A 26479-nucleotide genomic window follows, 5' to 3' on the forward strand; every position below is an offset into this window, starting at 1 on the left:
TTTATTTATCTCGATACGGCATACACATTCAAGCTATGCACGAACCGGCTCAAAAAAATTTCGGGCATGACTGATATTTAAAAATATTATTCAGGCCGAAAGGCTTGGGATTTTATTAATGTTTTAAAGCATTGAATAATACGAATTTATCATTTTTTACAGAAAAATACTGAGAAACGAGTGAGTCAACCTGTATAAAATTAAATAAAAATAGGGGCTAAAAATATTAAGAAAATTTTTTTCATTAATATTCATGGTTCAGTTGAGAGTTGTCTATGCTGATCTCTATTGTATACTCCAATATCAAAAAACGCTATTATCTGATTCATATTTACTTTCCTAAGCTTTCAAAAAAAAGGAGAAGATCATAAACAAACTGTGAGAAGTTACGAGTTGCCTGTGGGGGGAGAGTAAGGTAGCCCATAAACCTGACCTCCATTGACTTATGGAAATATCTCTTCCCCCACCCCAAAAATATACCCAAATAAATTTCTAGATCATGGTTTCTAAAGCTAATACCAAGGAATTAAACACATTTAGTAATTTTTCTTTGAGGACTGGATGTTTAATCTAAATAAATTGCGTAGAATATGAATTCCATAGACTATATATTATAATAACAAAATAGTAATATTCAAAAAACAATTGGGAAATATATTTATACTATTACTAGTTTGTTTGTGAAATTAAATTGTCCATAATTTTGAAATAGTTCGAAGATAAATATTCGATAAGAAGCATTTCTATTTCATAACTATGAATGGGCCTTCGAATATATAATTTTTGGAAAGGCTAGGTATTAATGAGTAAATAACTGCATTTATTATTAAATCTTTATAATTTATCACATCCCGATTAATTTTCTGAAATAATCTGCTGTATCATGGTTTAGTAGAATGGATGGCTTGATAGATATTGTTAATAATATTCAATTGAAATCAAATAAAGAAACAATCAATAAATCGAATGTTAATAACACCCTAGAAAATACAAAGTCTAAAACATTGCCATCGTATTTAACTAATATTAGTTCTTATATTCAAAACGATTTTTCAACATCATCGACCAAATCTACATTATCATTAGATGCCTTGGAAAAAAATAACAATATGCTTATTCAATCTCATGTTTTCCCACGATCAAATTTTATCAGATCACCAAATAATTTAGCTGGAGTTCATGGCAATCTTAACAAGGATGAATCAAATTTTTATAAAAACTCAATTATGTCTTTAAACTCATCTATATCAGGGTCATCTCTATATTCTATGTGTAATAGTGCTTCATCTTTAAATTCATGCTCAAATAATAAAGATAATAGTATTAACATAAATATTATTAATGGAAATTTATGCAATGAAACAAAGTCCATTCCTCCTAATTTTCAAATGCCACATAATAAAGATATTACAAATGATTCTGATAAAATAACATCAGCAGTTTTAACATCATCAATACCATTTTATAATGTTACTAAATATTTACCTTATTACTCATTTTCTAAACATAAAAAAGTATCGCAAATTGTCCCACCTTATACAATACAGGAAAATTCTATAGTTCAAGATAATAAATATTTTGAGAAAAATGAGAGTATAGTTAGTGATGTACAAAATATAGATTGTCAACCTCATGCTAGTGATATATATAAACCATCATGGTTATTAAGGCTTTTTGAATCCCCTCATTTTGACATGTCAATAGCTATATCTTATCTTTATAATTCCAAAGAATCTGGGGTTCATTCTTATATAGGTTAAATGATAGAATTTATTATGCAAGTTTAGATTTAATATTAATACATATTATATTTAAGATATATGAATGTTTATCCCTTTTTATATTAAGTTTTATCATTTGACAAGACAAAAAATGACTATATTATCATTCATATAATTTATATTACATATTTTAATTACACGGATCAATTATCAGCCATATGATATATCACATATTTTAATTTAATATTTATCAGACTAAGAACTTGGCCTGGTCTGTTAACCTGGTCTAGTTTTTAAACATGGCCTGGAATTGGCCAAAAATTGAGCTTTAAACTGGCTCCAAAAAAAATCAAATCAATCCAATTTTTAATTTTAAAAAAAACTTAAAATGGAAAATCTTATAATTATTTAATATTCAGTTACTGCTCATTTTCAACCTTAGAAACAATTTGAAAAATATAAAGCCAAAATTATTCAAAATAATAGAATTTTAAAAATTCTGGGCCAGGTTATAAAATGATCAAATATAAAAATTCTGATCAGGTAAAAAATTTTTCTAAAAATAGCCTTTTTTTTTTATTTAATAATTATTTCTAATTTAAATAAAATGTACATATTTTTGAAAAAAATTAAAATTACCTTAGAGATTAATAATTCCTGAAACAAATTTATTTATCAAACATACATTCATTTTATTACACTAAACATATTTTTCCCTGTTAAATTTATTATATAAACATAAACTAATTAAGTTGCCAATATTACAAATTTTCATAAAATAATTTATAATTTTAATTACAAAATAGAATTTCAATGTTAATAATTGATTAATTTAATTAAATTATTATTTTTATTTAAACTGAAATATTTATAAACAGCATCTGAGTTAATTTTCTTATCAAAATATTGAATCATTTTTGTTAAACAAGTATGGGGCTTATATTTTTAGGAAATATCTATGATCCCATATTAATGTTCTATGATAAAATACTTTTATTCACCATTTTGCTATGTTGGATCTGATGGGCCAATTTAAAAAACTGTATCTGTTAAAAAAAAACAGTATCTAATTTAATATGACGATGGCTTCCTTGCCATTAAAATACCAGCCCTTATGTGAGAGGAGCCATATAATTCACTTATGTCAGGATGGGTTGTAGACCAACAAGTAGTGTTGTTAAACGGCTCGTTTTGAGCCGATTTTTAAAAACGGCTAATTCAATATTTCACCCAGAAAAATATTATGCAAGCCTGAAGATTTTGCCCATAGAAGGGACAAAGGTCTAGATATATATTATCGAAATCTCGACGCTCAAACAATATTTTTCTGGTTAAAATATTGAGTTAGCCGTTTTAAAAAATCGGCTCAAAACGAGCCGTTTAACAACACTACCAACAAGCAATACAAATGAATGAATTAAATTAATGGATATTTTACTTAGTATACATTAATAAAATAAGGAAATATGTGTGATAAATAAATTTAATTTCTCTTTGGATGTAAAAAAAAATTAAAAAAATATATTTGGTTATTATAATTTATGTATATATTCTATTTTTTTTAGTAAACAAGATGTTTTCTTTTCCAGAACATGAAGTAGACTTTTATCTGATCCAGATAATAAATATGTACAATAGTATGAAAGAAGTTGCTGAGGTCCTTCATTCCTACATCATTCACAGGTAAATGTTTTAATTGAATCATTATTATAAATCATGACAAAGTTTAATTTATTTAGTTTAGTTTAGCTGAATAGATTGGTTTAATATGACTAACAGAAGAGACAAAGAAATGTTCTCAAAAGTATTAAGTTTTATAAGTATACAATTTCTGGTTATGTTAATATAATTTTATCTGTCATAGAATAGACTGAAAAAAAATTATTTACTATTACTTGTTATTATTAATATTTTGTTATTAATGCATATAAGGTAATTTAATAAATACAATTTTCTTTTAAATTTCATAATTCTCGTTTTGAGCAAGAGCTGCCTTATCTTATCTAATTTATTATTAGCAACTGCTAATCAATATTTTAAATTTATCATACTTATCCTATTTCAATAAGTCAATTAATTTTTTTTTATAACCCTTGTATTCAGTGACTTTTGGAACTCATTTGACATTATAGTTTTAAACAGTGGCACAATTAGTACATTCGAATTTTTAGTTACTGGAAACAGAATATTTGAATTTTCACTGAAAAAAATTATATTTATTCAAGGATATTATCGTTACTCGACAAATAATAGAATATCGAAAAAAAAAATAAAATAATATCCTTACTTTAAAATAGTCTTGAATAAAACTCGTTACAATAATAGCTCCTAGGCCATGTTCTGGTTTCTTATTTTTGAAACTCATTTCTGGTAATCAAATGATCGTTACCAACTACGTAAGTCTAAATATACTTATGTTATTTAGAAAAACAATATTAAGGATGTTATATAAGGCTCGATAACATCAATATTTCAGCGAATTGCATAAGCATTGAGAATTCTTTAATAATTTTCACACCTTTGTGCCATCAATTAGCAAAATTTTAATCGGCTCAAAACAAGCCGTTTAACAAGACTCAGCTTTATAAATAAATAAACAGACAACTATTTAGAAATAATACGAAGGGGAACACGGTTTATGGATTTGCTGGTTAAACAATATTCACTTTTATTTGGTAAAAATATCTATATTCCTAGTGGAATCTATATAATATTATATAATTATATTGGGTGTAAAACTAAAAAATTTAAGAGCTTCTAAGTTTTATTGGATTTAAAAAAATTAAACAAAAAACAATGGATATTTTTTTTTTACAAAGTATAATAATTATTTTAAGTCATTCTGTTATAGCCAGAGTTGTTAAAGTAGTGAGCACGCTCCAATTATTGATTTTTTTTAGCGCGCTCCTTTTTTTGAAAGTAGCTCAGTAACGCGCTACTTAGCTGCATTTTAAAAATATAATGAATATAATTATAAACATGAAAATTTAAATATAATATCATAATTAATTATAATTTTTATGATAGTGGCTACAAATTTATTTGTTTAAGATGTAAAAAAATATATCCTCAAATAAATCAAGTAGCTATAACTTCCAAAAACTCTTTAAGGTAATTGTTATTTTTAAATTCGAATATTTATTTTATAAGAATGTTCATGCCAACAGTTTTAAAGAGATAGAAAAACATCGTAATAAATTTAGTATAGGGGAGACTACATTCAAAAAGACCAATTCAATTCAAGCTAAATTGATTAATAATATTGCACATGCCAATATTTCTCGGCTGATAATGTCATTGTTGATTTTATAATTGATACAGCTCAGCCAATGTGCTTGGTTGATAATCTTTCATTTATCATGATGATTAAAAATCTATACCCTCATACAATTTATGTCACCAGAAACTAATGATTAAGATAGCTGATAATTTGAAGTCTTGAAAGATGCTCTAATATAGCAGAGTTGTAAGAGATATCCTATATATATGTACCACGGCAGATATTTGGACACATAACAGATGGTAAATACTTATTTATATTTATAAATTGTCTGATATTAATATTTTTAGAGCTTATTTGGAAATCACAGGCCATTGGCTAGACCCTCAGACTTTAAAAATATCTGCAGCATTAGCCCTCAAAAGGATAATAGGATGTCAGGCATAGAATATACCTGCAAATAAAATTTATGATTCATCCCAATTTTAAACTACTGGCCATATATAAATTCCGATGATGCTAAAGGTCAACGTGATAGGTTCATGGTAAAGCTGAATAGTCTCATACCAAACAAAGATGCCCTAGTTACAACTGATGATTTTTTTGGAATAAAGGACACTAATATAATAGAAAAATCCTATAGACGCGTTTTTTAAATTTATTATATTAAAAATATGTATATAAAATTAAATACTGCCTTGTCCTCAAGTGCTAGGCTTGAGAGATCATTTAGTTAAGCGAAACTATACTTTCTGATCATCGCTCTGGACTTGGGAATATATTATAGAAATTATTTTATTATTAAAATGCAACGAAATAAATAAAAAAATGAATATTACCATAAATAGTTATTTTTATTACATAAATTATAGTCTTTTTACATAAATTTTTTTTATAATCAAAACTACAATTACATTATAACCAAAAAATAAAACAAATTTATATCTAAATTTTTTTTACAAAAAGTAGCCAAAGCTACTTTAAAAAATAATAACTAATAGCGCGCTACTTTTTTTTATGGGTAATGTTAGTGGTAGCGCGCTACTTTTAATAGTAGGGTTTAACAACTCTGGTTATAGCTTTAAAAAAAATTATTTATTTTTTCGTTCTTTGACTCAAATAAAGAAAACACTAAATGTCTTCTATTACAGCAAATGACATTGACTACAGCTATTTTAAGTGTATGCACATTTATAATAAATGATGGTTCATTAGAGATTTCACTATTTTTATATTTTTTTTTCTTAGAAATTATGCAAAATAAATATAAACTAAAAAAAAAATTACGCGAAAAATTAATTATGTAAAAAAAATTCCCCCCTTTGGATGAATTAAAATAATTGTGTCTTCGTACGCATTACAACAAAAAAAAAATTAAATACTGATAAGTATTTAAAATATATAAATAACTGAGGTTATAGTAACTCTTTTTATTTAAGATTTAAAAATGTAATATTAAAGGAAGGGTGAGAAAGTTGCGCGCAGTGTTGTGCGGAAAAGTTTATATAAAATAATATGTGTAATAAATATAAATTTGTTTTTTACCAAATGAATTTATAGTGTGGTTAAACGGCTCGATTTGAACCGATTTTTAAAAATGGCTAACTCAATATTTTAGGCGCAGAAAAATTTTCCGAATCCACACCTTTCTGCCATCTTTTACCAGAATCTACAGGCTTGCATAATATTTTTCTGGAATAAAATATCGAGTTACCCGTTATTAAAAATCGGATCAAACCTAGCCGTTAACAGCTATAATTTTATATAAAAATAAATGCTAAAAATTATTCTATGCTATGCATAATTAGAGTTTAAAAAAACCTGAGCAATAAAGAGATTTTCGAATAATTTTCTGTTTCTAAATTTGACGCAGTTCTCTAGGAGTCCCTTTAAGCAATCAAGGGCAAAAATGGGCCAATAAATAAACCCTATCGCGCAACATTTTTATAACAATATAAATTTTAGGTATATTTTTTTTATAAATAAATAAAATTAATTTTCAATTTTTAAGATTTTATATGACAAAATTCCTATAGAGCTAATTTTTGAACTGATTTTAAGTTTTTAACTAATAATATTTCTAAATTTACGCCACTTTTGTATTATATATATATATATATATACTCTCCTAACTATCACTTATCTATCATCATTTTAAATAATATATAGTAGATAGAACAACTATGAAATGGAAATTTTTTAGTTTTTTTTAGTGTAGAATATTGCTATTTTTTTTACATATTATTCTTTTTCATTTATAACAAGTCCAAACACCACAAATATTTTAAAGAGAATTGGTAAAAAAAAATGTTTTTTGAATTTTAAAATATTTTCAAGCCAATCCTTAGTCCTTTGTTCAATACAAAAACATTTTGAAAAATTATTATTATTTGAATATATTGAACCTAATGCGACATACTACTAGTCTAATCATTTTTTGAACGCCTTTTTATAATATTGCTGGAAATATATTTGCAAGTGTAGAAAAACTTACTCTATGATTTTTATAAAAATTTTCCATGAACTCTAGAACTTAATTATAATTTATAGCTAATTTTTCTAGGTATCTATATTTTAGCCACTATTGAAATGACTTAATAATAAATGTAGTGTTAAACTGCTAACTCAACATTATAGCCAGGAAAATATTGCCTAAGCTTCACCAATAGATATTCAATCCTATGTTGTGCCATTTATGAGCAAAATCTTTAAGCTTACATAATATTTTTCTTAAGATATTGAGTTAGCCGTTTTTAAAAATCGGCTTAAACTGAGCTATTTAACAACACCATTAATAAATGCGTTTGTCTCAAAATTAGATATTTTATTTGTGTACATAAACGTTTTGGAGTATCTATATAACATCACCACTTGTTATAAAACAAAATTATTTTAAGGAAGAGTTTAGAATCGGACGATTTAAAATTTGTTCAAAATTGGATCGGATTTGTCTATCCAAAACCGATCGAAAGCATAGGATAATGTTATTTGCCGCTACTAACACCTCCATAGAATAGTTTGATAACATATTTTCAAGTATTCTAGGTCTGGGCCGATCTTCAAATTTTTCAAGTTTCAATTCGATCCAATATTTCCCGATATTACTATAGAACCGATCCGATAATCGATACCGATCCGGTATTTACAGTGATTTTTATTTACTATCTATCTCTGAAATTTAACCAATATCATAAATGAACAAATAATTTTTCACGAATTAAGTGTTTTTTGTTATATCGAATCTAGTGTTGCTAAACAGATCCATTTAGCCGATTTTTAAAAACGGCTAAATTATGAGCCAAAATAATATTACATAAGCCTCAAAATTTATCCAATAAGATATCCAAACATTTTTGTCATCGGTGAGCAAGATTTCTAAACCTGAGTGATTTTATTTTTAAAATCTTGAGTTAGCCATTTTTCAAAAATCGGTTAAATCGAATCGTTTAACAACACTCCTGAATTTAAATATATTCAAACCTTTTCTTGTTGCAGATAATACATAACAAAAAATGATGCCATTTATATTTTAAAATAATTTGATTTTTTTCAAAAATATTACAAATAAATTAAATTTTGGTTCCATTTATTCATTTATCTATTAAAATAATTCGATTTTTTAAAAAAATATTTCAAATAAATTAAATTTTGGTTTCTTTTATTAATAGATTGAAATATATTATATAAAAAGCAATAAAAAATATCGGATCGGTTTTATTAAAGATATTAGCCCGATCCTATCCAATATTTAGTATCGGCACAGCCCTATTATTAACACTCCAAGATGGTTATGTTTTAAAAAAATACATGTCAATCTTTTGCCAATTTCGAAATATACATAATTTTATAAATAGGCCAGGCCATTTTAATATCGACAAAAATGCGGTGCAGCCCTAAATTTTTTTCATAGATTTTTTACGCAAACTTGAAATTATTAAAAAGATAAGGACAAAATATCATAAGGTAGGATTTTTAATAAAATCCGATTTTTTAAATTAAATAAAAAACAAGTTAAAAACAAGTTAAAAAAAATAACACATTGTGACGTTAACATATATTAATTATTTTTTAAAATACTAATGCAAGGAGTCGAATGAATATAGATTTTGCGTTGAGGTGCACTTGTTTATTAGACGCCTTTCAACCCGACTTAAACGTATCCCGCAGAAAACACAGGGGCCTAAAACTAAAGGAAATAATATTTACCGAAGATTTAAAGTATATGTGATTTTTATAATGTTATTATAAAATACGAAAGCCCTCTTCTCATTGACAAAATAGATGGCGGATGATACTTAAAAGAAAATTTTAATTTATTACAAAAAAAATTTTTATCCACTAAATTTTTGAGATTTTGTTATTAATTTTTTCCATTCCGCTGCTAATGAGCCATGCTAATATTTGGCGGGAATAACCGTAGGGAATCGCGTAACCACCTCACAATGGTCAAAAAATGAGGTTTTATATCAAAGATTGGCATATCTACAATTGAGATCGGCCCGACCCGAATCGGCCTTTATATTTTTTGAAAAGTTTGGCTCAGCCCGCAAACTAATCCTTTAAAAAAAGCTGTCCTGCCCTTCTCGTAATGATCTTTTTATGAAGAAGGAAAGGTTCATATTATGCAATTATCAGTTTTAAAAATATTTTAAAAACGTTGGCTCGCCCCTTAAAAAATTTTTCACAATTTGTCCGGACTTATGAGCTACAATAGAATGAAAACCGGTTACACAAGCTACCTTTGAAAAATATATGCTACTTTCTCTAACATTTGCGTTAGTACAACAATAATGATAAAATATACCTAGTTATTTTTTTTTAAAAAATAATTTTGGGAAATATTTCACAAAATAAATAAAAAAAATGCCTATTTTTTTCTTCTCTTCAACAAATTTTAAATAAGCTAAGTCAATTAACAACTATATATAAACGAATAAATTTTTATATTCATAAAAAAAAATAATTCAAAATTATATAAACATTCACTTAATATTTTTTCGGTTAAAAGTTATTATGGATTTATTTATCCAAGCAAAACTATAAATAAACTTTCCAAGGTACTGAAAAATGACAATGTATTGTAGTAGTTAAAAAAACTTCTTTCAAATATGAAAAATACATTTAATTTATTAATGTCGGTTTAATATATCAAAATATTAACACATTTCATTTGTTAAAAAGTAGCTTACTTAATGATATTTGCTAAAAAAACGCAGTAAGCTTTAAGCTACTTTAAGAAAATTGTAGCTTGACTAAGTCTAACTAAAAAATGAATGAGTTGCTATAGCTAAGTTACTTTTGTGGGCAGCAGTTACTGTCCAAATTTTCATATCGTCCAAGTTTTAAAGTGAAATAGAGCTCGGACAAAAACAAAAAAGATTTGAATATTCAAAAAAAAATTATCCACCAAATTTATCCAAATAGTATCAATAAAATTATATAATTTATTAAATATGACCAATATTTACGTTTCAAAGAATTCGAAATGTCGAGGCTGATAAATTAATCAAAATTCCTAGCCCACCTTCAGAAAATTCTCTAAACAATAATCTGACAACACATGATAAACCCAGTATTATTAAAGGCGATGAAATCACCGAAAACTCCAAGATTAAAACAGCCATTTCCTCAAATTCCGATTATTCCATTAATTGTCAACAATTCAGGAAAAAGGGCCTTCATCATTACCGATCAAAATCTGATGCTACAAGTAATATATGTATATATATATATATTTAATTATGTCATTTTTCAAAAATATAAATAAATAGATTGGTAGATCCTTTCATTTATTAAACCCTTTTTTTGGTTCAGGTTTACCTCGTTATTCCAGTTAGCCCCTTTCCAATCTCTATTACTCCACTTTCCACTAGAGTTTCGGAGAATCGCCGATCCATATTTTAATTTTTTTAAGAAATAAAATATTTTAGGCTCACTCAAAATTAAATTTAGGTGTCCCTACCTACCCCATCTCTCACGATCTTATTGACGCAACCAATCTAAATATTTTTTAAATATTATATTGTAAAATGAAAAAAAATCACACAATATACATTTCTATCTTTCTCCAAAGTTGTAGGATACGGAAAATCGTCTATCCAATCGCCACCCAATTTACCCGATAGCAATTTTAACAACTTAATGGCTGCTTACAACTATAATTATAACAAAAGCAATAGCAGTCTCAATTTTGTTCATTCCACCGTAAGCCAGAGGGTCTCATTTTTACCCAGGGGGATAGGTGATATTAATTCCGGACGGGCTTTCGATAATGGTTGCACTTGTATTTCAATCCACCCTAATTCTAGAATAAATATCCATAATTCGAATGACAGTACGCAACTATTTGACCTTTATAAAAAAAATTTAAACTTATTATTGTATAAATTTATCATGGGAGACCCCGGTTATTAGGTAGGAATCTTAGTAAAAAATCATCATAGGTTCCGAAATAATTGTCGTGTCCGAGGATTTCGAAATACCATAAGCAGTGGCGTAGCTACGGGGGTGGTTTTCGGGTTTGGACCCCTCCCACAGCAAAAATTTCTTTTTAGATTATACGTTCAAAAGACTTAAAAGTGACTTTATATAAAATAAATACCATTAATATTTATATTTTTCTGGTTTTGATGTTTGTGGAAGGATATTATATTACTATTGAAATTATTCTGGATAGTATTATTATAAAGTCATTGAGAATAATCTACTAAATTATAATAACATATTATTGATGCATTTAAAAAATATATTTATTATATATTATCCAAGATATGGTTATGATTTGTAAGATAAACCCGACCGAAGGCCGGGCAAAAGGGCCAAAGGCCCGTTAAAGGGGGCCTTATGGACCCACTCTAAGAAAAATTCTTAGCTACGCCACTGACCATAAGATACCCCAAACTCTTACCTAAAATTTTATACAGTGTCAATTTAAAAAAAAATTTATATATTTTAGCGTAATTTAATTTTACTAAATATACTGCTATTTGATCAACATGCCATACATATATATTTTTTTCTCTTTAGCTTTCACCTTTTCTGGTGGTAAGCTCCTTCAACATCTCTCTCCACTTTATGTTATTCATACAATCTCTTTTATCTAATTTATACTTTTTTATATTGGCTCTAACTTTATGGCCCCATTGAAGTTTTGGCCTTCCTCTATTACGTTTGCCCATCACTTCCAAACTCTCAACCTTATTTCCTATGTAGTTCATAGGCCTTCTCATTGTGTGCCCATACTACCTAAGTCTGTTTACCATTAACTTAGTCTTAATGGGCACTACCTTTAAACTACTTAGTATTCTTGTACTGCGCACTTTATCCTTTCTTGTTACCCCAGCAATCATCCTCAGTATTCTCATCTCCATAGTTTGTAGACTTCTCTCGTCTGATTCTTTGTTTGGCCATGTTTCCGAACTATATAGAATAGTTGGTTGTACTATGGAACTGTCAATTTTTCCCTTTAATTTGTGTGGGATTCTTTCGTCAAATAGCACTCCAGATAAAAATCTTCACTTTAACCACCCTTGATTAATTTTACTCTTTATCTCTTTTTCTATTGTGCCGTTTGTTTGTATAGTGGAGCTCAAATATTTGCAGCTTCAAATACCGATATCTGCCATTCATTTATATCAATACTTCTGTTTCATCTCCTCCTATCACCATATACTCCGTCTTTTCTCTATTTACTTTTAGTCCGTGCTTTTCTAGGATATTTATCCAACTCACTAATCTTTCTTTCATTTCATCCTTGGATTCGGCAAGTATCACAATATCATCTGCAAATATTATATTCCACGGGACTGTTTGAGGTATAGACTGTGCTAATACATCTATTACTGTAATGAAGAGAAGTGGGCTGAGAGCCGACTCTTGATGAACTCCTTCGGCTATTGTGAAGCCTGCTGAAATACCTGTTGTGCTACGGACCATTGTTGTATGGCCCATATACATATCTTGTATTATTCTTATATATTTTTCGGGAACCTTTTTGTGGCGTAGCGCCCACCAGATAAGTTTTCTTGGAATTCTATCGAAGGCCTTTTCTAGATCGATCGAGAAAGACCATGTGTAGTTTTTTGTTCTTTTCTTTGTATTTTTCACTCATTTGCCTAATTGCGTGGATACCATCGGCATAAGGCCAAACTGAGTCTCTCCTATTTCGATTATGTCTCTTAATCTTTTTCTATTATTTTTTCGCATAGTTTTAGACAGTGTGACATTAGTTTTATGCCCCTATAATTTTGACAATTGTGTGGATACCCTTTATTTTTGAAGATAGGAACTAGATAGCTCTGCCTCCAATTTTGGGAAACTTCTTCATTTTCAAGTATTTTATTGTATAGATTTGTGAGGAGATGTATTCCATCATCTCCTAGTGCTTTAAGGCTTTCTTGGAATATCGTCTGGACCCCTAGCTTTGTTGTTTTTTATATGCTTGAGGCATGTGATTATTTCTTGTTCTGTTATAGGTTGTACAAGGTTTTGACATGGGGAGTGTTCGTCTAGATTTAGTATGTTGGGATTAAAGTTGAGAAGCTCCTGAAAATATTCTTTCCATCTATTCATTATTTCTTTTTCCTTTATTATCAATTTCCCATCTTTATTTTTGATTACTTTCGGAGCTCCGTTTATATCCCTAGAGTTCTTTTCTCGCTGTTTGGCTAATCTGTATATTTTATTTAGCCCTTCTTTAGTATGTAGTTCATCATGCATGTCATCGTATGCCATAGATTTGGCCCTAGCCACCGCCTTTGTAGCTATTCTCTTGGATTTTTTGTAATTTGTCTTGTTATCTGAGTTTTTGGATTTGAACCATATTTTACATAGGGCTTTTTTCTCCTTTATAGTGTTTGTATCTCTTCATTCCACCACCATAGTTCTTTGTATGATTTGTTGCCTCTCCTTGTCAAGCCTAGTGTCGATTTGGCAGTGTCTATTAATCTGGCTGAAAGGTCTGTCCACATTTTTCACTGACTTGTGAGGAATCTATTGTTTCAAGGTTTGCATTGATTGCAAAGGCATTTGTCATTGTTTTTAATTTGCCCCATTTGATGCATGGTTCCAGTTTTATCTTGTTTTGAGTGGATTTATTTGAGATGTGTAAATCCATGACTAGTAGCTTGTGTTGTGCGGCGATATCTTCTCCTGGGATGACTTTGCAGTCTATTACATCTTTTAATCTTCTGCGAGAGATTAGCATGTAATCTATCTGTGTTTTACTTGTACCACTTTCGTATGTTATTAAATGACTGTCTTTTTTCTTATAGTAGGTGTTGGTTAAGACAAGGTCGAAGGCTTGCGCAAATTTCAGTACGTGCTCTCCTTCATCACTTTCTCCATATCCAAAACCACCATGATGCCTTTTGTAGATATCTCTTGCTTTCCCCACATGCACATTTAAGTCACCACCAATTATGACTAGGTCATCCTTAGGGATTTCCATTACAGCTTCATCAAGTATAGCTCTAAAGTCATCTTTCTCTTCTTCCTTGCAACCCGTCTGAGAAGCATATACTGAAAGGATGTGTAGTATTGATTGACCAATGCAGAGTTTTATCTTCATTAGTCTATCAGAGATCCTGTTGACTTCTAATACTGAGGAGGTTAGATCTTGACTGAGGATGATGCCTACACCGTTCCTATTGCTAACAATTCCATTATAGTACAATTTATACCCATCTCCAATCATTAAAGTCTTCTGTCCTTTCCATTTCGTCGCTTGTATGCCGCTATATCAACTTTTCTCTTGTTCAACATTGATACCAATTCTCTCGTCTTACTTTTAAGCGTCCCAATATTCAAACTTGCTAATCTTGTCTTCTTTGCTTTGACCTTTACTTTACTTTTCACAGGATGGATGTAAAAGCTTGAAAGTTTTGGTACACTTAAAATTGTAAATCCGAGATAAAATTAAGGACCAATAAGGCGGCACCTGTAAGAAATAAATTTATATTTATTCTATTAAAAATAAATAAATTCTCTGTCATTGGGGAAGTCTAGAACATATTGCTTTTTATAAGCGTCTAAAATTTACGAAATTTAGTATCATCTTCTAGCAAACGGAAAATAAATATTTTCCATTTTTGCAACATGATATAGTAAGAATATATGAAGCTAATATTTTGGCATAAAAAAATTAAATGTCCGTCCCCTTTTCTATATATATAATTTATTTCAACTCAAAAATATATAAAATATAAATAACTCTACCATATATGCAACGTTGACCGTTAATGTGCTAATTCCATTATCATATGGAATTGTTTTAAATTATATATAAATAAATACCATTCTTTGACCATTAATGTGTTAATTTTATTATCATATGGAATTGATTTAAATCTCATATAAATAAATACCAAATCTATCCTATTTTATTAGTATATACAATAATTTAATTGACCCGACTATCCCTGATTCTACTAGCCTTTAGCTCACTAAAATTATGAAGCTTTCCCAATTACTAAAAGGGGATTTAAACTTTCATAAAATATCCATTTTATTATATTTTAAACTGTTAATATTATAATATGCAACCTAATATTGCGTGTAAGTATTTCCATTTTAACTTCAAAAACACGCTTAATCATTGAAAAATTTGAAAAGCTTGACTCATTTTTTGTGCCAAATATACATAGTATAGAATGCTAGTATATAACTATGTGAACCTTTTAAACCTTGAACTGATAAGCCCCCTCTGCCCGCTAGCCGTAATCTTACCTATTCATTAGATTCAATAAATTATTATATTTTTCTTGGGGATCATAATATTATAGTCAGGAACCTAAAACAAAAGGCATTTCTGTTTCCCTTTTCCGGCCAAAAAAAAGTTCCCATTTCCGTTCCACCTTTAGAACATTGCAAAACGCGTTCTTAGTTTTTTATTTTATTAATATCTCACTATCCTTTACATTTGCTATCGTTGTGATGAAATGGGACGTTCACGTTATCTTGAAAAATTGCGCCAAAATTTTATTTTTAAACTGTTTAGCACCTCATAGAAATTGAAGACCCACTGTCTTCAAATAAAATAAGTTTCCTTTTTTTTATAGATCTGCCTCTACTCTTCTGTTTTAATAATTTCGCATATTTTTTTTGTCACGCAAATTTAGATTCTTTGATATTTTATTTTAACTTATCTGAATTCTTTTTTTAAAAGTATTATATTTTTTTAACGGGATCTTTAAGAATAATTTTTTTGGGATATGTTTCTTAGATGATTGTGAAAAGGGGCATTAAATTGCTTGGTTGAGTCTAATTAGCGGGTATTAGGTCGATAAAATGAATCAGACCCAACTTAACCAAATGGACCGATCTGGTCGACCAGATCTATCGACCCGAACACTGTCTCAATCACAGATCCGGGTGAGGTGCATTATTTTACTATCGGTCTCCTAAAAAGAATTTTTTGTTAATGCTATGTCCAAAATCATTTTTTTATAAAATTCGAAAAGTTTTAAAACTTTCAGAAGTTTAAAATTTTAATGAAATCGTATGTTATGTTTTTAAAATTTTATAGAATTATATTTTGGATATGTTTTTATTTTTATATTTAAAAATTTTTTTAAGATAAAATGTCATAAGTTTGCAAATCGAATTTTTTAATATTTTAGACACGGCCTAATTTTTAAAATGTTAATTTTTTAAAAATAATTATTCTTCTTCGTTTGCCCTACATTCACAGTTAGTGCGAATTTGCATTGTATACTTCGCCACGAATTCGCGCTAACTGGGAACGCAGGGTTATTTTCCTGGATTACCAGAGTCAACCATTTTACCTTTTAATCGCCTTTCTCCATTTTACGCGGTCCTGGAGATCGCCCCGGTTTAAATCTAACGTTTTCATGTCATTATATAGCACTCTCATCCATATTAGGATTTTTATTGCAGTATTAATGTTTATTCTCCTATTTACCATATTAATAGAAGAGCATTACTCAACTAAAAGTTTATGGAATATAAGGTGAAAATGTTTTAAAAAACATTTATTTTCCCCCAACCCACTTGTTAAATCTCACTGAAAATGTTTTACTTCTCAATAGATATATTCTTTGGAGGTATTACAATTTGCTTATATAGTGAGAATTATTGTTGGCTTTCAACTAAACACCTATAGAGTTGCATAACTAAACCATATTATCTAAATTTAAAAATAAATTAAAAATAAATGTGGGCGACTATGAAGATATGATTATAGATACAATAAACATTTGATTTGGGAGGTGGGGGGGGGCAAGGAGCATAATATTTTGAACAATCTACAAAAATGATTGCGAAAAATTAGGTTATAAACCTTTTTATTTTCTATGGTTTTTTTAAATTATTAATATTAAATAAATTTTTTAATCAAAAAATACGATTCGCAAACTTTTGAAAAACTTTATAGAGAAAAAAAAATATAAGCTTTTTTTCTAATATAGAAAATAAAAATATGTCAAAAATATATTCGAAAATTTTAAAAATTTAATATATATCATTATATTTTTTAAAACTTCTTAATATTTTAAAAGAATTCGAATTTTTTTAAAAAGATTTTGGAATTGATCTAAAAAAAAAGAAAATATTTTTTGATTTATTTTATTGTTAAACGCGTCAAATCAATATCTTATACTGAGATTATTGTAGGGGCAAATCTGAGTCTTGGGTCGACATGGAAATCTTTTTTTTAATTAATAACTACTATAAAATTAAAAATTTCTTCGATATTTTTTTTAAAAAAAAGGCATGAACCCAGTTATTGCTGAGAAAATGTGTACCTTGTTTCATAAATGCAACTGCGACGCGCCTAAATTGATTCCGCAATACGAATTTTTGAAAGCTCTCCATAAGATAGGCAATAAATTACAAATGTTCGCTAGTAAAGATTTAAGAAGTATTTACGTGTTTGATTCATCTTATTAAAATATAAAATTTTTGTTTTCTTTTCATATAATATATACCTTTATCAATTATAATGACAGCGACCAAATTGATATCCGAAATAACGTTACTTAATATGAACCTTCCTAGTCGAGTATGGTTGCCCATATATTCTCGCCAAACACCTCATCACATACTTCGAATTCATCCATCCAGCGCCGTTGTTTTGAATTCGAAAGATAAAGTTAAATTTTCAAAAAAAAAAAATTTGTATTTTATGATCAACCTTAATACTCCCCACCACTACCAATTTCTCAATTTTTTTCGCAAGATTTTAGACAAAAATATCGAAAAATTATTTGTTTTTTGTTAAAAATGAGTACCTGGGGGAATTAATTGAACATTGGTTGATATAAATCAATTAATTTGCTAAATCATTACATCAACTAGATAAAATATGAATATCAATTACACCATTTAGCTTTTAAAACTTCTTATGTTTAAACACCTTTTTGTACGATTATCCGGTTGAGCTTGCCTCCTCTAAACACCCTTTTTCTTGAGTATAGTAAATTGATAATTAACTTAAACTATAAGAATGATTTTTTAAAAATAAAAATTATAAATCGAAGTAACTAATTTAATCTATTTTAATTAACCCATTCAGGGGCGGAAAAAATGCTGATAATTTTTTGTTTTCGTTATAATGAAAAGATTTATTTTTATCGATATAAATAATATGCAATTTAAATTAAAAAAATATTTTTTTTTTAAAAGCGGCATCATATGGATACCACCTCCCCTAGCCATATCGGGAGGCGTAACAATTTAAAAAATGATTAAGTAAAGGGGAACGTTGCATTGATTGCACCTTTATCTTATTAAATATGTTTTAATCATAAAATTAATCATTTTATATAAAATCCTATTTTTTAAAAAAAAATTTAACATTGATAAATTTAAAAATAATAAATGTCTTATATGATTAACTCCTGTTTCAAATATAAATATTATATAACTTCTGTAATAAATTGGAATGTTTAAAATTAATATTTAATTTTAATATTTTGATGGTTTCAGATGAAGTAACTCGCGTTAGTAGCAGAAATATGATTCTAAAATGCATCGTTCTTTCAAAGGGATAAAACTATTATATTATTACCATTATATATACAAAAAATAGGCGCCTTTTATCTTATACGTAGAAGTTCTAGAATGTTCCGACATATCCACATGTCCGGTCCCTAAAAAAATGTTAGAAACTGAACAATATATGAATGATTCCATACACATTTCTTCTTTCCGCTCTAATCCGCGTTTCGTCCCTCACTTGTCTCACAACAACAGTCAATCTTCGTTCCTGCGTTTTACCAGAAGTGCGGAAAATTTACAGCATTTGAATTTGCCTCACAATAACTTGTCAGCCTATAATTTTTATAACTTCGAACTTAATGTACCGAATGGGCACAGAGCCCAAGATACGGAAGATAATACTGATACACTATCTTACGACGATACCACTTCCATTTCATCGTTCGTTGTTAACAACGCCAATAACAATATTAATAATTGTGTTAATAACTACAATGGCAATGGCGGATTGGATTTCGAGGTAAGTTTTAGTTTTAATTAGCATTTGTTTAGAAAGAAAAAAAAAATACTATTTAAAATATTGCATGCTACATAAAACAATTGTTTTTAGTTTCAACCTAAATGTTTAATTATTTAAATATTAAATAAAGCTTAAGTCTATGTTCCGACTCATCCATTTTCTTTTTTAAATTCTAAATGGCTATTCCGAATAATGATTTATAAAAATTAGAATAAGTACAACCATAAATGCGTATTTTTAAGATAAGATTACCCTTATGTAAAAATCTATAATTTAAAAAAAATGGTGTTCAGACTTTTTGAATAGAAATAAAAACAAAAGTCAAATAGCACAATGATGCGGCCTTAAATATATCAAAGAAAGGCTCTCAAAAGTTATTTTAGGTTATCTTAAATATTTTAAATTTCAAGCTATGATAAATTTTTATTCTGATAAATTGCAAAAGCACAAATTATAATAATTATATTTTATCCAACCAATACTCTTTCCATTTGTAGTATTTAAATAACTAGATATGAGTAATTTTTGCGTCCGCATAAGAGATGCATTTTATCTTGTTCTCGAACATTAATATTTTATATTTACACATCACACATTGCAAAATAAATCAAATAATTTATTCTAATCATTGTACAAAAATAAATAGATAGACACTAATCGTCTTTCCATCTCTAGTTCGACCCAGCCTTCGTGTCACTTAGAATCGTACTCATTATCTAACAACAAACCTCTAATTTTTCCAGCGCCCGATCAATTATCCCAGTTTTCTATGGACAGTTACGCCAGTAATGATAGTGGTTACACGAATAATGGCCATTTGCAGCTACAAAATTGTCAAGAATCGAATGGAACGGTCAATTGTAATGACAAAAAAGACGCAACCAATTCGGGGTCCTTATTGGTGATGGCAGGAGACATCAGGAAACGATTGGCCGAAACTCTATTAACACCTAAATCTTCTTTTAAAGTAAGCATCTTTTATAAAAAATATAGTTATTTAGGACGTAACTATGGGGTATATTGAGGGATTTAAAAAACCGTCATGAAAAATAAATAAACGAAAAAAAACAAACTTTTTTTTTGTTTTAAATTTTTATTATTACCATATATTTAACTGCTACTTATTTTGTCGATACAAAATTGTTTAACCATCTAAAAAGTTTAATGTCTTTTTATAATTCCTGATTTTGTTAAATTAAGTTTATTAAAAGAAAATTAATTTTTATAAATAATTTTTTAGTGTTATCAAAATTTCCTTCAGATAGCTTTTATGTTTTTTATGCAATTAAAATTTTTTTTAAAAATACCTACCCCCCCTCTACGTAATTTGACAAAAAGAAATAATATATTATTTCCTTTTATTTTTATTTTTATATACAATATTTAATATGATTTTAAGTAAAGTTGTAATTTATAAAATAAATAAATTAATTACTAATATTTGTCATACAAAATCTATTTGTCCTATAATTTAATATCAAAATTATATTAGTGGTTGTATAGACGTTACTTTAAAAAAAAAAGAATAACGCATAACTAAACTCACTTTTACCTATTAAAACAAACCTTGACGCATTATCAATATTCAGATGTTGAATATTTATTGTTTTTTTAAAAAATATATATCATTTTTTAGAGAGATCCAGATGACCCATCGGCATCAATTTTGAAGGAACCTTGGATGGATAAATTTCAAAGACTTAAAGCTCAATCGCCATACGGGCATTTGGGAAAATGGAACCTGTTTCCCATAATTATTAAATGCGGAGACGATCTAAGACAAGAACTTATGGCTCAACAAATTTTAATGCTTTTACAAGTTTTATTATTTTTTTCTTGCTTAAATATTTTACTAAAAGTTTGAACGCTTTATCCTCTATAATATACCGTCCTAGCTTGAAGAAATCAGCTACGAATTTTCAGAATTTGTTAATAATGTTATCCAATGTGCATGTCCAAAATACCCTACTACCAATATTAGTAACCAATTTTGGTTAACTGAATTTCTGATTTGTATAAGTTAAACAAATATATGAATAAAAATGTGATTTAGTTTTATTTATAATTACATTTTTTTAGAATAAAGTTTCTTCTTACTTGTATAATTTGAACATTGCATTAGAACAAAAAACTAGTTAAAAACATTCAAAGAAGAACGTATTTTATATATAAATATATGCTTAAATCTAAAAAGATTAAAATATATTTATTGATTTAATAGGTTAATTTTTATAAATATCTTTTAACTCATTTAACTAGTGTAGACATTAAGTTAACCATATATATATTTTTTTAAAATTTATGTAATATTATTATTATAATACGCGCTACCCAAAATACAGGTTATCTTTACTTAAAAAATGGGAAATTCGATGACTATTGGCTCTATGAGCTATTATATTTTTTTTATAAAATTTATTTATATTTGCTTCAAAGAATTCTAATTTAAACTTATTGTAATTAAGCGATGGCAAAGATCAATATGAAGCCGAATTATTAGATATATCTTCCTATAAGATTATTTATATAAACTTAAACATAGCGAAAAATAAATTTTATAAGAAATTAAATGGATAATAGTCAAAAAATGAAAGAACGTTCAAAAATATTATAAAAAAAACAAAAATAATTAATATGATTTAATCTTTTCAATATTCATTCATTCTTTTTATTTGTATATATTATTTTTTTTAAAAAAAAAGAAAATTTGGTCAGAGGAGAGAATATCCCTTTGGCTTTACCCCTACGATATATTCGTGTTTTCAAAGGACAGCGGCATGATAAGGCCCATTGTGAACGCGATTTCCTTACACCAAATCAAAAGAAATCTTTCGCCTTCCATACAAAATGCTCAAAATCTTGAGAGTTTTGAGGAAATACTGTCATCTGCAATGTATATTATTATATTAATTTCAACTTACATATTTATTGCGACATGAAAATTTTAACGATCTTTTTTTATATATAAACCAATATTGCCGTCAATAATTTTGCAAAAGGGAAGTGCTCTTCCTAAAAAAAAATTACCGCTATTTTAATTTTCTAAATTTCGTTGAAAATAAAATGTCAAATTTAATTTTGCCGAAGATTAAACTCCATATAACATAAATCGATCGGAAAAATATTTTTATTTGCAGTTTTCAATTGATTGACACTTTTAAGTTCTCGTTCAAAAATGCGAAATGGGAAAGAAAAAAAAATCGTTAAAAATGGAGATTTCTTAAATATTTAAAAACGATATCAGTTTTTTGGCATTTCGAGTTTTCGACCTCGTACGATATTGTACACAATCAAACATTCTATATAACCGTCATAACCAGCTCGGTTGTTTAAAAAAAACATAGAAACATGACTCATTTCACATAAGCTTAATATTTTTATTCCCTCATTTTTATTATAAAAAACAGCAGACAGGAAAATCCTAAATCCGAGCCCACTCCTCCATCTAACACAAAAATCAATAATAATATTTGTTCTAACTTCACATTACTCGGTTACTTCTTGAGCGAATTCGGCAATGCTAACAGCGAGGAGTTTCTCAGTGCTCAAAGAAGCTTCGTTCAAAGTTGTGCGGCTTATTGTATAGTTTGCTATTTACTGCTCTTAAAAGATCGGTAATGTAATTATTATGTAATTTTGATTATTATTTTTTAAAAGGGAAGATATTCCAAAGAACTGTAATGAAGATCATTTTAATTTAAAAAAAAATAATAATGTTATGGGAATTTTAGATAAGTGATAATAGATCTAAATTGATAAAACGGAATTATTTTTGAAAAATTTTATAAATAAATATCAAGGTAATCATCATCTAAACGGTCTGATTTAAATAATTTTTTTACAATGAGTAGAGTTTGGAGTAAAATATTGCATTTAAAAGTAAAATTTAGCTTTTAGTTGAAGATATTTTGAACTTAAAACTATTTGTCATTGATGAAAGTATTAAAAGGGATCATTTTACGACTATCATTATTCGATTGCATGGTTATATTTATATTTTTTTGAAAATATAAAACTATCAATTAGTCACAATGGTAATATTTTGCTAGACTCCGAAGGTCATCTAATACACATCGATTTTGCCTATATGCTTTCGAATTCACCGAAAAATTTAGGGTTTGAAAACTCGCCATTTAAACTAACCCAAGAATTTGTAGATGTAATGACTAAATATAATTAATAATTACAATAAAAGAATAATTATTGTTATCTTTAGGTAATGGGTGGTTTTGGTAGTGATATGTTTGAATATTTCAAAATACTTATGCTTAAAGGGTTCATAGCTGCTCGAAAGCACATGGATAAAATTTTGACTTTGGTGGAAATCATGCAATTGAGTTAATTTTCTATATTTTAAATCAAATAAATTTATACACTATATATTTTTGAATCATGCTACATGCAAAGACCTCTACAACCGCCTCCCCAAGCCAATAGTGATTTGCCCCCTCCTACCCCTTACCGATTCAAAATTAGCAATAAGTTGAATTAAAATTAGCAAAAATAGGAAATCCAATTCAATAATACCCCCTTTCAATTATATTCAAGTTTTCATAACTCAATTTCAATGACCATCTTGCCTTCCCCTCTCCACCGTGGTATAAGACCCTGACCACATACAAACAGCGCTGGTATATAGTCTAAGCCTTTATTTAAAAAATTACTTAGGCAACTTACATATACCTCCATTCTTTCCACAAGAATCTTCTTGTTGAGAATTTGTTCCTTAATTTTATTTGAAGTTATAAAATTCCGACAGAATATTATTGAAATTAATCCCCTAAAATTTATTTTAATAAAATAAATTACAGTTAATTTTTTTTATATATTTAATTTAAAATTCAATGACCTTTATTTATTTGAACGGATATTTTAATTTTTTTTACTCTTTTATATACTTTCTACTTAAACGAATCAAAATTATACAGGATAATTATTTTTCTCTTCTTAAAATCCATAACACATGAATTAATAATTTATAAAAAATTTTTAATAATAATTAATATATTCTAAAAAAAATTACAATCTATAACACCTCCCTTATTTTCAAGGAGGTTTATTACTAATTTTGACATTTTACAAAAAATATATAAATATATTACAAAAATTGCCATTGTTATTGCCCTTGATAGGTCCCTAATGTTCCACTTCATTTAATAATGAATCCTCTAGGTCCCCAGAAATTCCTTCCGACATCCGAGAATTAGCATCTTGAAATGTGGAATTATTTTTGGTAACCGACACATTCATTGAGCCAGACTGCAACATCCTTCTTGCGACAACCTCCATATTTTTTAAAATCATTTAAAGTAAGTTAATAAATTAACTATGAATACTTCCTACATTAAATCTGAATTTGAAATGAGCATGATTCAGGTTAATTCGGTTACGATGAACACGCCGTTAGCTACTACTTGGTATGAAGGATGGTTGGTAGCAACAAGACTTTTGTTATCTGAGGGTCATTCGAGTTTGTAAATGCCCAAAATAACAGCTATCCAAAAATATCTCAGCCGGTCAGAACCTTTACATCTTTTTCTGTTTCACTTTACATAAATGAGGAAATTTTGTATTATGTTATCGATGCAAACCCTCAGCTAGCATCAAGTGTTTGCCCCTATCTATTCCAAAACTCTTCCGCATAAAACCTTGACCCATGTGTAGTTCTTTTATTTAAACTAAATGTGGATTTTTACCAACATCAATTGATTTTTTTAGTAATCCTTGATAATAATTTTTTAAAATGTGCTTCTCTTTTTTTTTGTTTAGATTCCCAACTACCTTGCTTTAAAAACAGCGTTAGCACGATCAAAGGAATGAGAGATCGATTCCATTTAAATATGACAGAGGAGCAGTTGAGATGCTTGGTTGAAAATTTGGTCGAAACCAGTGTACATTCTATTACTACCCGGCTTTATGACGGTTTTCAATATCTATCTAATGGAATATTATAAAAATAATATTAATTATTATGGATTATCGCTAGAGTCTTTTTTAAAATAACCATAGTGTTATTCTATTTATTCATAAATTAAATTTCCTTTCTCCCTGTGTATTTATTATATTGCCAATGATTTTGAAAAAAATTTATATAAAACTAATATATTTATATATTAAATTTTTTATTATAATTTATCTAAAATTATTTAAATTAAGTTTTAAGCATTTATTATTATTTTTATAAATATAAATGTGCCAACCACAAAACACGCTCTTCTTATGTAATGTATAAATAGATTTTGTAATAAAAATGTTAGAAAAATAAAATGATTTTCTATTTCGCAACGATAATTATTTTTAACCGAGTAAAACGAACAATATTTATCTATTTCCTATAATAAAATATCTAAAACGATTCAATCTAATTTTTTTAATATGTTTTTTCTTGTAAAAATAAATGCTATTTTCCCATTACCAAATTTTCTCGGGTCAGTTCCCCTCTAATTTCTTTTCTTTCTTACATTCTAAACAAAGCCATTCTCTAACCACTCTCATCCAAATTTTCTTTGTCCTCCTGATTTTATTATCACATTACATCGATTCACTTCATCATACTTTTCACTCTTAAAATCTTTCCATCGCTGCTACCCCAATCCTTTCCCACAATTTTTTTTATTTGTTTTTCGCTCTATTAAAGACATCTTACACATTTATCTAATTATTATCATCTTCGTTCTTTCCCATTTGTCTTCGTATTTCTATTTCCAAATCTTGACTCTATACTTTACACATTTTTTCACAATATAATTCTTCACATCAACACCAATATATATTCTAGAATAGATGTCATGTCATCTTCACATTTTTTTGCATTTATACTAAATGCAATATTTTTTTCTAACTGACTAAACTTAAATAAAAATTTGATATCTTAATAATTTAAATATCACTTACAATTAAGTTAGATTGAGTTAACTATGGCTTAGCTCTCAATAACCCAATTATTGTTTAACAAATCAATGAAACTAAATATTTGATTTTATATAATATTTTAACTTTCATCGGGGATTTTCATAGTTACGCTAAGATCGTATATGTCCTTGAAAATGAAGCATGTTGAGG

General features: G+C 27.7%; 1 protein-coding gene across 3 annotated transcripts; it reads left to right on the forward strand.

Moving 5' to 3' along the window:
- The first annotated feature begins 775 nt into the window (after window positions 1-775).
- Window positions 776-25625, forward strand: LOC135931146 (phosphatidylinositol 4-kinase beta-like). 3 transcript variants are annotated; one of them, XM_065468049.1, is made up of 15 exons: window positions 776-1755; window positions 3287-3404; window positions 9028-9159; window positions 10419-10651; window positions 11015-11275; window positions 17669-17818; window positions 17907-18049; window positions 18989-19417; window positions 20064-20384; window positions 21054-21236; window positions 22120-22310; window positions 22828-23031; window positions 23444-23576; window positions 23634-23754; window positions 25187-25625. In XM_065468049.1, the coding sequence occupies exons 1-15, from the start codon at window positions 897-899 to the stop codon at window positions 25369-25371; spliced, it is 3663 nt and encodes a 1220-aa protein (XP_065324121.1). In that variant the 5' UTR covers window positions 776-896; the 3' UTR covers window positions 25372-25625. The 3 variants fall into 3 exon arrangements, with proteins under 3 accessions (XP_065324121.1, XP_065324120.1, XP_065324122.1); XM_065468048.1 differs by having other exon boundaries at window positions 778-1755; window positions 22825-23031; XM_065468050.1 differs by lacking the exon at window positions 11015-11275 and having other exon boundaries at window positions 778-1755; window positions 22825-23031.
- Window positions 25626-26479: the final 854 nt, after the last annotated feature.

This window comes from Gordionus sp. m RMFG-2023, chromosome 1 (genome assembly GCF_954871325.1).
Source record: "Gordionus sp. m RMFG-2023 chromosome 1, tfGorSpeb1-WG-v2, whole genome shotgun sequence".
Taxonomy (NCBI): domain Eukaryota; kingdom Metazoa; phylum Nematomorpha; class Gordioida; order Chordodea; family Parachordodidae; genus Gordionus; species Gordionus sp. m RMFG-2023.